This window comes from Candoia aspera, chromosome 2, assembly GCF_035149785.1.
Source record: "Candoia aspera isolate rCanAsp1 chromosome 2, rCanAsp1.hap2, whole genome shotgun sequence".
Lineage (NCBI taxonomy): Eukaryota > Metazoa > Chordata > Lepidosauria > Squamata > Boidae > Candoia > Candoia aspera.
The window spans coordinates 174,719,858-174,733,935 of NC_086154.1; the positions used below are offsets into that span (position 1 = coordinate 174,719,858).

Here is a 14,078-nt window from a genome sequence, read left to right on the forward strand (position 1 = left end):
TCAAGAGGCTGATGGGCCGAATCTAGACCGGCGGTTTAATAACTCCTGCTCCAGCTTCCGAAGAATTTCAACTAGACGCGCTTCCACCAGCGACCGAAGCCCCAACAAGCAGCTTCCAAACTCTCCGCAATTTCTTCTTCTCGGCCCGCCTACGCGAGAAAGCTCAGCAAATCGCCTTTCAGTCTCGGACGACGTTAAACTCGAGCCGAGCCAATCATTCCTCCACCCGTGGGCGAGCACCTTTCTTCCGCCCTCCCTGCTGACGGCGGTTTGGCCTGAGAGCAAAGATGGGCGGAGTTTTAATTTTAATAGTCTTATTGTCGCACGCGGCTATAGGCCGTGAAGAACGGGGCGGGCATTAGAATCCCCTCTAACCCCGCCCTTTTCACATTGGTCCCGCCCCCTTCCCGTGCAAACTCGCCTTCCCGTTTTCGCTCGCCGCTTGACAGTGTTGGCGCATGCGCGTCAGGATCTGTTGAGATGGAGCTTCTGGGCGACTTGGCGCTGCGCTTCGCCCGTTTGCCCATGTTTCCCTTCTTTGACTTAGCGCATTATACGGTGTCCGTCATGTCTCTGAAGGAGCAGCGGGGTGAGTGAGTAAGTAGGCCGGGGTCCGGACTACAAAACTTGTTTTCAATTCTAGGGATTCGGGAAGGAGCAACCATAGCTCCTGAGCATGTGCAGAGTCAGCAAGCATTCCTGAGGTGCTACCAAGGGCTTGCAACTCACCCTTGTTTAATATGAAGGCCGGATAGCTTATGCTGAAGATAGTTCACACATTTTCCAAATAAAATTAAACTTCCTATTTTTTAGTATTTGGAGGGTTGCTTATTAGGACTGATAAAAATGGCTATTTTTGTTTCTACATAGCATAATTAATGTATAAAATTTGACTGCATGAGATTTATTGATGAACAATCTCAGATTTAAAAAAAAAATAAACCTGGCTTTCAGTAAGTTTCTCAGCTTTACAAAGGTTAAAATTATAATTATAATAAAATAGTCTTAAGCATATTAATGGATCTTGCTCCAATTTTTTTTTAAAAAAGATCAAATACCTGGGAAAGTTAAAAGGTTTTTGCCTGTTGCTGAAATGACATTAGTAAATAATGTGAAAGCAATATACACAATATATTTGGATCACAAATATATTTCTTATACATTTGATGGTTGGAAGAAATCATTAACACCTATCAGTCAGTGGCTGAGCTGGAAGGATTTTATTTTATTGTACTGTATCATGTTTTCTTGATGGTGAAACTTCACGTAGTTTCTGCAAGCTGTTGACTATTAATTTGAATGTTTTAAAAAAAAGGAGTAGAAGGTAAGTCTATCTGCAGCTATTAGCCAGCAGTGTTAGGTGGAAACATATCTTCCAGTTCAGTGTAGAGTAAATGACTTACCAGAGGCACTTGGTGTTACTTTTAGAAGCAGGATATTGGGCAAGAGAGACTTTTAATCCACATCAGTAGAGTTCTTTTTAGGTACCATCCACTAGGAACGAATCGGTGAGATACTTTTCTATTTTTAATGCATGCAGTATATTAGGTTCATTAATTGAATCTTTTAGCAGAACGACAAGGTAACCTTCTGTAATATCAGTAGATAGCAAATTTGGGGGAGTTATTTCATGTGGATAGTCACACATTTGCCTACTTCATTTCTGAAACAGGTAAATATATTTGCTCTGATTTGACTTGTTTTTTTCCTCCTTTATTGCTCTGGATGCATACATTCCCTTGGAGAAGGGGAAACAAAGCAGAAATTGCAATATTTAGTGAAGAATGTTACACTGATTCTTGGAAGTTGGTAGTCAGCTCTAGTATAATAATAGTGGACACACACAGACCTGTCCTCTCTTATATTCTATCTAAATTGAATTTTACTTCACTTGAAATGATCTGTATATTACTGAATGATCACACATTCTGTCACTTGGCCCCCTGTCAGTAAAGCTGGGAACCTTTAGTGACCCATAGTTTGTTAGTATGGACTGTAAATCAGAGTTCAGTTATAAGTTCAGAGTGAGGGTATTTAGGTGAGAGAAATGCCACCACCCACCCTGGCAAGAGAAAAGACCAGAGACTTCATATATGTTGCATACCTTTTTTTTTCTTGTTTTGAAGAACTGAGCTTCTTTCTCTCTCTTTTTGTTCCACTCCATTCTTCCTTTGAGATTGTGAATCTGAAGTCAAGAGCCTGCCCTTTTTAAAATCAGTGTCACTGCTGTGAAAGACAAGTCTTGCACAGTGGATGCATGTGATCAATAATAAAAAAAACATAAGAATGGGGGGTGTCTGTGTGTCTACACAGTGCTAGCAGGGTCATGGGGATATCTGCAAGTTGTGATAGTATGTCGCCTGTTTGTAGTTGTTTATTTGTTTAGTCGCTTCCGACTCTTCATGACTTCATGGACCAGCCCACGCCAGAGCTTCCTGTTGGTCGTCAACACCCCCAGCTCCCCCAGGGACAAGTCCGTCACCTCTAGAATATCATCCATCCACCTTGCCCTTGGTCGGCCCCTCTTCCTTTTGCCCTCCACTCTCCCTAGCATCAGCATCTTCTCCAGGGTGTCCTGTCTTCTCATTATGTGGCCAAAGTATTTCAGTTTTGCCTTGAATATCATTCCCTCAAGTCAGCATTCTGGCTTTATTTCCTGGAGTATGGACTGGTTTGATCTTCTTGCAGTCCAAGGCACTCTCAGAATTTTCCTCCAACACCACAGTTCAAAAGCATCGATCTTCCTTCTCTCAGCCTTCCTTATGGTCCAGCTCTTGCAGCCATAGACATAAAATTGTTGCAGAGTTTGGGAGAAAGGGGTTCAGAACTTGGTACATATTGCTTTCTTACCCCCTCCCCCATTGAAGTTCTTTTTCATAAAGACAACATTAATTAAAGGGGTAATAAATTTATACATGAATCATTTGAAACACTTTTAAAATATAGTTAGGCCAGGATCTGAAAAAAAAATATTTCAAGCTTCCCAGTTACTTCAAACTTCCGATCAAGTGCGACTGTTGACTCTGAGCAGTGCTGATTTAAAAAAATGATTATCTGGGTTTCATGGTAGGGAGAAGGGGAGGTTCTTTAAAAGGCCGTTCTCCTTTGCTACATTTACACTGAACTAGTAATTAAAACGTATTTACAATTATTGACCAATCACATATAGAATTACAAAATACAGCCAAAAAAACCCATTTCTCTTTTGCAGCCTATTTGTTGTATTATTGTTATTTTAAATTTTACTTCTAATATTTGAGGTTGCAGGGATGTAAAAATTACAATCATTTCACTAGTAACTGAGACTTATATTACTAACATGACATTGTAAAATATTACAGCTCTGAGTTTTATAATACAGTTGTAATGTGGACACTAAGATGTCTGAGCAATAAAGTACCAACTGCATTCTTTTTAAAGATCAGACATCATTGGCTAGGTACTGCCATCTGTTGTGGGTGCTGGCTTTACGCTAATGTAATTATTGTGTAAAATAATGTTCAGTGGCCTCTCCATTTCAAATTCTAAAGTGCTCCCAGGTTGTCCTGTGGCATGTACAAAATTTTGTGAGTGAACAGTACACTTCTGTCTTCTGTTTCATTTTCTATAATTACTTTTTCAAAACTCATAGAAAATTATTTTAGAAAGAAAGGATAAAAGCTGTCCCTCTGGAAGCCACCACAGCATTGTTACACATGTAAATTTAATTGGCAGCTGGTGGAGATCCACCCCTGTTAAATTGCAAAAAATGCAAAGGTAGTTATATTTCTCTGCATTTGGGGGCTTTTAAAAAGGGGTCCACAGACACAAATATGAAGCTATTCCTAAATAGACAATTTCCAATTTTTAGAAATACAATGTCTAAATAATAATAATAGTAATAATTAATCAGTAAGGAACCATCAGTAGACATTTCCAGAGCATTTGCACTAATATTCCTGCTAATTTGCTACATCTCCAGCATGAAAAGGATGACAATCAAACTTTTTTAAACACTGATTTTTTTTTGTTGAATCAACCAGATTTTTAAATCATATAAAACATATTTAATATTTCTCAGAACTGAGACATTGATTTTGTAATACAGGATAGTCCAATGTAGTTATGCAGGTTTCATGTACATTATCTACATTTATTTTTGTAATTATTTTAAAGTAATATTGAATTGTCAGTTTTGCCTCTATGAAAATTATCTGCAAACATTCAAGGCTCTTGAGTTTCAGAGACTGCTAAGGCATTGGGACTAAACAGAATATAACAATTATTTTAATTTACACACACACACACCTGTTTTGGGTATATTATATTCCTTTTGTAATTTTTCAAAAGTTTTAAAGGTATCATTACTTATTAACTGATTAAAAGTAATTATTGCATTATTTCTGTTGTTGCTACTGGAGACAGTTCTTGATGGTAAGCCAATTCAGTGGCTCTTAGCTAACTTTGTTTATAATGAAAGAAAGGCAGTTAAGTAAAATAAGCATCATTAAAGTATTGCAAATTACTAAAAGCAGTTGTTAGAAAACATTGTTGTTTTCCCCTGTGAAACTTCCAGCTGCATGGATTGCAACCCTCTGCTTCCCCAGCCATTGTGGTTGTTGCTGAGAATATTGGGAGTTGAAATTCACTCATCTGGAGTGCATCAAGCCTAGGGAAAAGCTGCAGTAAGATGCTGTTTTTTGAGGAATCTTAAATTGAGTTTATTTCCATAGTTTGCATGTAATTTCTTCATTTTTTAAATTATTTATATTGCTGTAATTTATTTTAAAAAATATTTGTGTGTATGTGTGTGTAAAATCATCAGCACAAATCAAATGACAGCAAAAGACACCATAATCTATCATACTGGTACACTATTAATTGATAAATAAATGATTTTCGGCTTTCCAGTCTAGAGTGAGAGAGAGTGACTGGCCCAAAGTCACCCAGTTGATTTCCATGCCTAAGGGAAGTCTAGAATTCATGGTCTCCTGTCTTCTAATCCAGTGCCTTAACCACTACTATACCACGCTAGCTCATGTGTGTATGTGTGTGCATGTGAGTGTGTATATAATAAAAGTTAACCAAAAAACAAAATCCCAGTGAAACAAAACAGACACACACATATTACAATAGATATGTAAAAGCAACTCAATTTTGAACCAACAGATTAATGTTTGACCACGTGGTATTTGACTGATCAGTCTTTCCATTACATAGGTAGCCAACTCAAAGGCTGAGAGTGAATACATTTGTTCAACTCTGGATTTTAAGTCCAGAGTGATAGTTTCTTTCCAACAGTACAAAAAAATATTTTTAGCTACACTCCAAACTCAGTAATCCAAAGGTTTTCATAAATCAGTAAGTTCTAAGGTTTTGGTGTATATCACTTTATTATTTATTTATTTATTTATTTATTTATTTATTTATTTATTTATTTATTTATTTATTTATTTATTTATTTATTTATTTATTTATTTATTTATTTACTTACTTACTTACTTACTTACTTACTTACTTACTTACTTACTTACTTACTTACTTACTTACTTACTTACTCTTCTACCCTGCCCCAATCAAGACAACTCACAACAGCTTACAATATATATAAAAACAGACCACCTTGACTCTGAAGGTGCGAGCCACAGTTGCCAGAGAAACATCAGGAAATCTGTTGTCTAAACGGTGGTCACTAAACCCTGAAGCCCAATACTGCCCAACAGATAGATACTGGCTGTGAAAACCTATGCCAGACTTTCAGGCCTTCATCTTTTAGGAGTCATCAAGAAACCAAAAAAACACTTCGCGGTCTAAAGAATGAACACTGTTAGAGAGAATTCTGTCGCTTCATCAATGATGCTAATTTTGATATGCTGCATTCATTGGGTTAATTGGCTACTGCTGTCATGAAAGATAAAAACATTCAGACAAACAGAAAAATTTGAAGAATGCTGCTACATTCCTTGAAAGAGTTTTGATAAGATTTACATGTTTCTTTGATGCTATTTTTATTGTTGCAATACTTGCCAATAATAAACCCTGTCAAGTTTATTCTTGGAGATAATAGTCTGAGATTACATTAAAGCAAAACGTGGCTTGTATGGTTTTGGTCCAGTAAACCTGGACATCGAGATTTTTAAACCATGGTTTATAGCAGGGAAGAACACTCCTCAGGCTTCCTGCAGCCTCCTGGCACTTGGGGTTGTACTACCAAATTGCAGTGAATTTTGTCAGCAAAATCTCAACCACGTTTTGGAGCTTGTGCAGTTTTTAAGGGTGGAAATGAAAGTGCTTTGCCTTCCATTCCCATCCTTTAAACTCTCCAAAAGAGGAGGGGAAATTTTGGCTATGCCTCTTCCAGTGATGTCACTAGGTGCCTTCCTGTAACTGTCCAGAAGGTCAGGAAGTTAAGGTGCTTCTTCTCAAGGATAACAATAATGACGGGAGAACTGATCTAACTTCATCTTCTGGTACTAAAGGTTTTTATGAATAGGGAATATCTTCTAAGGTATCTTGGATGTAGATATCTCTACTGTACAGAATTTCAATATACTCCTTCCATCTTCATTTGATCTTCTTTGAATCAGTTACTTTCTGTAGTTAATGTTCTTTAGCATACCAATTCTGAGTATGCTGACGTTTGGAGATCTTTTGGAAGACTTCCTTGTGTTTCATTGTCTACTTCCACCTTCAGTGGCTTTAAAGATGTAGGTTTTATTTAATATGTTTTATTTAGTCTGGGTCACTGACCTGTAATAAAGAATTTGAAAAATTTGATTTTAAAGATGTCATTGTAATGCTGCTACTCCTTTCTTCTAAAGCTTTCTGAAATTCTTTATTAAGTTTGTTTCTCTTCCCTTCCCTTCCCTTCCCTTCCCTTCCCTTCCCTTCCCTTCCCTTCCCTTCCCTTCCCTTCCCTTCCCTTCCCTTCCCTTCTCTTCTCTTCTCTTCTCTTCTCTTCTCTTCTCTTCTCGCCAGTTTCCATTGTTTGTCCTGACATCCAGTTTGCTGTCTTCTGTTTCTTGGTCTTTAGCACCTGCTTTTCACATTCATCCTTAACAACTTCTCTGATTTCATTCCACAGTTCCTCTGGTTTCCTATCAATAGGGCTCAGGACGTCAAAGTGATTCTTGATGTTCTCCTTGACAATTGTAGCTATATGCTCAAGATCATGTCATGGAAACTAGCTGGCTTTCTTCTTCCATTTTAGCTTGACTCGGAACTCGGAACTGGAACATGAGCCGTTCGTGATCTGTTCCGCAGTTGGCTCTTGGCCACATTTTTGCTGTTATCTCTGCTACTTCCTTGTACCAATAATACAGTCAATATGATTTTTGTGTATTCTTATCTGGTGAGGTATACTGGCGTCATTTTGGTTGTTGGGGGAGTGTTAGGAAAGAAAAAAAAATCATTGGTTTGGCAGAAATGGGTAAGTCATTCTCCTTCATTTTGGGTTCCTAAGCCAGACAGTCAAACTATATTTTCCTCCATACTATTTACGACATTGGGATTCCAGTCCCAAACCACAAACAGCACATCTTGCTGGAATATTTTGTCAATTTCAGATTGAACTTTACCATAAAACTAGTCAACTTGATCTTATACACTAGTGGTTGGAGCATAAACGTATATAATTGTCATATGAAAGCTTGTCCATGAGGTCTAATTGATATTATGGTCACTGATTGCATTGCACCAAAGTGCTGCCTTTGCTGTATCTCTCCTGACTTTGAAAGCAATGTTGTTCCTTCTTTGCCTTTTGGGTCTAAAGTAGTAAACAGCATAATTGTCTAACTGAAAGTATCCAGTTCCAGTCCATTTCAATTTGTCTAAGATGTTCATTTCATTTTTCAGTATATTGAGCTTTCCTACATTCATGCTTCTTATGTTCCATGTACCCATTGTAGTTTTGTCTTTATAGCTTGCTTTTCTTGCATGGTAACATCAGCAACTAGATGTCCTGAAAGCTTTAATCTACTCATGTAGATTTAGCACATTCAGCAGCCCATCGTGAAACCAACATCTGATTTTTCTTTATTAGATTCTGTTTCGTATAGTCTGATCAGTTGCAGTAACTACATCTCACATTAAATGTTTTGAAATTCCTCTGATTCATTCTTCTCACCATAAGTCCAACAGAATTTACATAATTTTGTCTGAAGAAGCCCATTTGTGTTTGTCAAATCCATATAAGAGCTTGCTCTGCCTAATCAGTAGCTCCCACCTGTCCATAAGAAATAAATGGGTAAATGATCACTTCCTGCATTATTGACTTGGAGAACTTTCCAGCCACAATGAGACACAATACATCTGGAAACAGTTTAACCTAAAGAAGAAAAAATTATACATAAACAAATCAAACTGAGTGGGGGTTCCATCCTTTAGAAGAATCAACTCAATTTTTTTCACTAATTTTTCCAACAATCCCCATTCCTATGAGCTACAACTCCCCCATAAAGAGCTATGATGATTGAAATTCCCACATTCAAAATTCCTTTGTATTTTTCAGTGGATGATTCAACCATCTATCAAGTGGGAAACATGGATTATAAACATTAGTGATCTGTAACATATCATATGATTTGTTCAAAGGAATTCTATCTGTAATTTCAGGTTTATTCAATTCTAAATCATTTAAACTTTCCTTAAAAAGAACTACCCCCCCCCCCATCTGCTGTATTTTTGAACAGCAGCGTAACTTCAGATTCTAACATTCAAGTTTTCCAGTTACCGTGTCTTTTGAACACAAATCAAATCGGGTAACACCTTCAAACAGTAAAACAGTATTACAGTTCTTGAAAGAGAGCCATCCAACCATGTGTGTTCCTACCCAAGATCTCCAGACCAAGCTGTTTGTGACTCAAGATGCTCGAGAAATTAATGGATACTTTCTGCAGACAAGTTTCCTATTTCCCCAAATTTTTTTTTGCTGCCTTTAGAATAATCAAGAGTATATTGAACATTTTCCTCTGTGCTGTACTATTAATAATTTCCACAGCTAGTACTGCAGAAGTTTATTTTTAATCAAGAACAAATTGGATCAAATTTCTTTCCCTTGCAGCTATCCCAGTTGCCCACTAGAAGGAGAGGTAGGCACCGAAGCAGCTGACTTTCTGGCTGTACTACATCTCTTTTGTTCAGTAATAGCTGCATAAGAGACACTTAGAGTTATTTGTATATTCTGAATACCTCTGGCCCTCTTAGCAACCCCACTCCCCCGTAGCTCTATGATCCATGTCACAATTGCAGCAAACAGAAGCAAGGCTTCCATCCCATTGATCAAGTTCATGTAAACCACCACATTTCCACAGTGTGTTCAGTTTCATCACGCTACAGCCACAGGTTTGAAGGCCTGACAAGAAAGACACCTAAGTGATGGAGGAACGTAAGGCTGTATGCGAAACCCCTGATATCCAATATACACTAAGTGAGGAAGCTTGTGACCCTGTTGTGTTCCAAAAACAGATCTCCTCCCTGCTTTCACTGAATCTAACCCATGTCTTCCACCACTTTCTTAAGCCATTCTGCCATTTTCACGGGGTTATTATCCTCCACCGTCACATCCTTGACCATGCCTTTAATCACCAACCTGTTCCTTCCATCCAAGGGTTCCTTTTTTCTGCTGCTTCTTCACCTAAGCTTCCTCCTCTCAGACCCCTTCTTTTCCTTAGAACATGCTGCTTTCCCTCCCGTGCTTGGAAACCAAAAATACCCCTTCTTTTCTTCTAATAATTGCAGCCTGTCCAGTCTCCAGCCACAACCAGCAAACTCCTTCACACCCTCAACGCTGCTTTCTCTGTTTCTGCAAAGCCACCTCCAGACCAACCAAAATTCCACACACAGCCAAACCGAAACACTTCCTATTCCTACTTCCGGCCAGAACCTAAGCTGGGGCTCCCAACTGCTGCAAATGTTACCATCCCTGGTGTATGTCTTTGGTCTGCATACCAGGATCATTACAGGGAGTCCTCACTTTGGGACTGGAATTTTGGTTGCTAAGCAAAGCAGTCATAAAGCTAATCCGACCCAATTTTACGACCTTTTTTGTGGCAGTTGTCACCACTGGTGTTAAGTAAACCACATGATCATTAAACAAATCACACGGTTCCCCATTGCTTGCCAGAAGCTGGCCGGAAAATGGCGATCACGTGACCATGTGATGCTGCGACGGTCATAAATGCAAACTGGTTGCCAAGCGTCCAAATTGTGATCACGTGACCGTGGGGAAACTGCGATAGTTGTAAGTGTGAGAACCAGTCGCAAGTCAGTTTTTTCAGTACCATTGTAAATGAACGGTTGTTAAGTGAGGACTACCTGTATGGCTTAAGAAACAAGCCATGATTAAACAATATGTGGTTTAGTGCAGTGAGCCCAAACAGGGAATTTAAAGAGCCATTTGTTGTTTTTCTCCTTTTGCGGAAAATTGAAAGCCAAATTGCTTATAAACAGCTGTTTGTATCTTCTCTTGTTTTCAGGAGCAGTTGAAGTAGCATATCACAGCCCACTTGCATGCTGGTTTAGTGCTATGCTTTATTGTTTTGGTGGGTCCATATTATCTTCGCTGATGCTAGCAGAACCTCCAGTTGCATTTCTTGCCAACACGACAGGTGTCCTCCTTGCCTCGTCCGTCTGGTAAGTAACTTTTAATATATGGTGTATTTCTTGATAACTAATACATACTTCAAAGTTATTGCTTATATGGCTTCAAGCCATACTATAAAGAGTTCATTTCAAAGCTGTCATCTGCTTAAAGAAATCTGTCAATGAATTGTATGATTGTTACTAGAGTAAATTTGCATAAATATGCATACAGCTCTATCAGTAATTTGAAAGGGAAAAAACCTTTGACCCTTGAAAAAGCTCTTTTTAGTTGGAAAGAACAAAAAGTCCTCCTCTGATGGATAGATTTGTGGATAATTTAAACAATGTCTGATTTTCAGTACAAGCAACTGTCTAGACACTTCTAATAGATTGAAAGATTAGTAATTATTTAACCATTGACTGTTTAAATTGGAAGCACTTTGGATTTCTAGGAAAGAAATTAGGAATGTGTAAAATAGTAAGCATTTGGGGTGTACAATGACAAACATAAAACCAACAATTAACAATCTATAGTTAACCCCCAGATTGTGAATATATATTAATTCTTTGATAGGTTAGGAGAGCAAACGCCATTGTGAATTTTGCACAGAGGTGTTATGTGGGGGGGAGGGAGGCCAAAGCCTGGAAGAATTATTTGGGGTTGGCGCTCTGGAATGGCCTCCCATTGGGGGCTCATTTGACTCCAACACTATCTGCTTTCCAAAAAAAGCCAAAGACAGAGCTTTTCTTGAGGATTTTGGGGACGAATATCCTCTATTGAGCCTGGGTTTTAATTGTTTTATGTCTTTATATTGTTATTGCACATGCTTATTTTGTGATCCACCAAGAATACTGTGATTGCACTGGGATATAAATTGGATTAATACATGAATAAAATAAATGAATAATCCTGATGGGCTTGCATAATCATTTAGTCCAATGCCAGCAAGACCCTCCCTGTTTCCTTCCTTCCCTCCCTCCATTTCTAGTAACTCAACATTGTTTTAGCAGTATAATTCACCTGTTTTGAAAAAAGTGCAGTGAAAGTAATTTAGCTGCAGTATCTAATCTTCTTTTTAATGCCTCATGCTTTGGATGGGTCATTTAAGATGAGTTTTCAAATGACTGACAGGTACATCTGTCTATAAGCAATATGTGGAATGAAATGTGAGGGAGAAAAGCATGGCTTTTAGATTCATTTCAAGTGTGTTCATTGGTGCTTTTCTTACAGGCTGCTTAGGAATAAGTTCCAACTGAAACTCAGCCGTGTTTGGCTTTCGATCAGTGAGAATTGGGTCAGGCTGCCTACATCTGTTCTTAGGTTATAAATGGAAGCCAGTAATCTGATACCTTTATGGCAGTTGCCCTTCCTGTGACTGCCTAAAATTTAACATTTAAGGCACAAAGAATAGAGAAAAGATATATATGGACTAGTGATACCCTGAGCTAAGGTTGCATCCAGTCCATGTGAACTTCTTAACAAACCCAGAGACCAAGCCATAGCACTTAGCCGGCTTTGCAATTGACACTGATTACTATTACACGTAAATGAAAGACCTGCTGTTCTTTTTAGGGCTTCTCATTAAATAATAAACCTCATTAACAGTATTGAGCCGGGTTGGAACGCTTGGATCTCAGCCTTTTGCAGTTGCTGCAACATAAACTGCTGAATTAACTTCTTGCTGCCTGCATTTTGCTGAGTACATTTTGTTTAGTGCGGTTTGTTTTCACCACAGCAGCTTCTCAGCTCGAGCACTAATAACATAGACTAGTATTTAATGGCAGGGAGAGAATGTGCTTTGTCTTAAGCCATTCAGTTCATGGCCAACAAGCAAAGCTTGTTCTGGGAAACACATGGCTTGAGTCTGAAATTTCCTTCTATGAACAGTTTGTGCTAACACCATGGGGTTTCCAGTTCTTTTCCTTTTTAGCTCCCTATACATACACACACATATCAGTATGTTCCTGCAGGTTGGGGATTGCCTGGAGATGCTGGGGGATGTCTATGGTGGTAGTGGTAGAAATGAAGGTAGAGAGGAAATTGCCAGATTTGTCCCCCTCCCATTTTCATAAACAGAAGAACAACTTGGAATCTAAGCCCCTGTGTTGCTAGTCTGTCACAAATGATTGACACTTTGAGATTTATCCCAAGCTGTTGAAGCCGGAACGTAGACGCAGTGACACACAGTTAGAATGATGTTTGTGTATGTAGGGCTACTGGTTGGAGACTTAAATGGTTCTGATGCACAGTGTATTCTGGCTTTATTGATCAGAAGGAGACCAAGGGTCACTGGACATCTTCATTCCCTGCCTCCCTGCAAGAATGTTATGGTAAGAAGCAGCTGCAGGAATCCTACTTTCTCTTCTTTCCCAGTTACATTTAAAAGGTACCCTATTAAAAGGTACCCTATGACTGGAGAACTGAAAGGCAACCATCTGACCATATCCATCTAGGAGGGGACCACCACCATTTTCACAACAGAGCAAGTGAAGATTATGTAGGCTGAAATCAATATAAATACTGGTTTATGGCTTGTTCCTTTATTCTGTCTTGGAAGAACTGATTTCCTAATTTTTATCTCTGAAGATAGGGTCTTTCTCTCTCTTTTTTTAATCAATGTGGTCTGTTTTAGAAGGCTGTGATTGTCCGAAGACTGGATGAATATACAGTGAGAAGAGGAATAAATAGATAATGGTATATTGTTACAAGCAACCATTGTAACTCCTGTTATTCAGGCAAATCATTATCAAGGAGAAAAATATTCATGTTGAGCATGGATTCATACAAAGCAGTTTTTCTAAATTCATATGCATAAATGTTCTCCGGATTGGATGTTAACTCTTTTCACATATTTTGGTTGCCTGATTGGTTTATATGGGATGTAAACCTGCTGCCACAGTAAATAATAATGTGTATTTTCTTTCACATAGCTTGAAGATCAGCAGCATAGCGCTTGCTAGCACAATAGTCTATACAGTGCCACTAGATGGCATTCAAGAATCTCCAAAATTCTGGTTTTTGTATTAAAAATTGGCCCAAACCCCATGAGTTATACGAATATTGCAAGATCTCTTTGTTAGTACATTAGATCTCGTAAGTTCTGGGCTATTTAATAAAATAAAACTGTGTAATTCTTTTTGGTATCTTCAGCATCTATGAAAAATAAAAAGATCCCCTTCACCTGAATAGGTTGCTGATCCTGGACGTAGATGATCTTTAGGTAGGAAAATTGTAACCTGTGAAGTAACTCTTGGTTTGGAAGGATTTTGTATGGATTGACAAATCAATTTAATTTGGATTCCGTAGACATTATTGAGGCCAATCGTGGCCTTTTAATCACTTCCTATCAAGTGGCTCTAAAGTGGTCACTTGAGCATGAGGAAGAGGAAGAAGGAGAAGGAAGTGCATAGAGATTTGCCTAAATACTTGAAATGCTAGTCTGTATTGTTGGGTTGAAAGTCTCTGTTTCTCTTCAGATAGTTAATTATCTTGAAAAGATGGAACTGTGCAAATCTTT

The 14,078-nt window shown here is 38.4% G+C and overlaps 1 protein-coding gene across 6 annotated transcripts in view; it reads left to right on the plus strand.

Annotated features, from left to right (window-relative positions):
• Positions 1-461: 461 nt before the first annotated feature.
• TMEM38B (transmembrane protein 38B) overlaps positions 462-14,078 on the plus strand; it is a 255,952-nt gene continuing 242,335 nt past the window's right edge. For 3 of the 6 annotated variants that reach the window (XR_010067306.1, XR_010067305.1, XM_063294940.1), the window contains exons 1-2: positions 462-589; positions 10,455-10,611. Coding sequence is in view for 4 of the 6 variants with exons in the window: in XM_063294940.1 (XP_063151010.1) it covers positions 481-589; positions 10,455-10,611 (266 nt within the window). In the remaining 2 variants the exon portion in view is untranslated. Of the gene's footprint in view, positions 602-1,428; positions 1,509-10,454; positions 10,612-14,078 lie in introns of all 6 variants that reach the window. The other 3 variants (XM_063294943.1, XM_063294942.1, XM_063294944.1) reach the window with 3 other exon arrangements.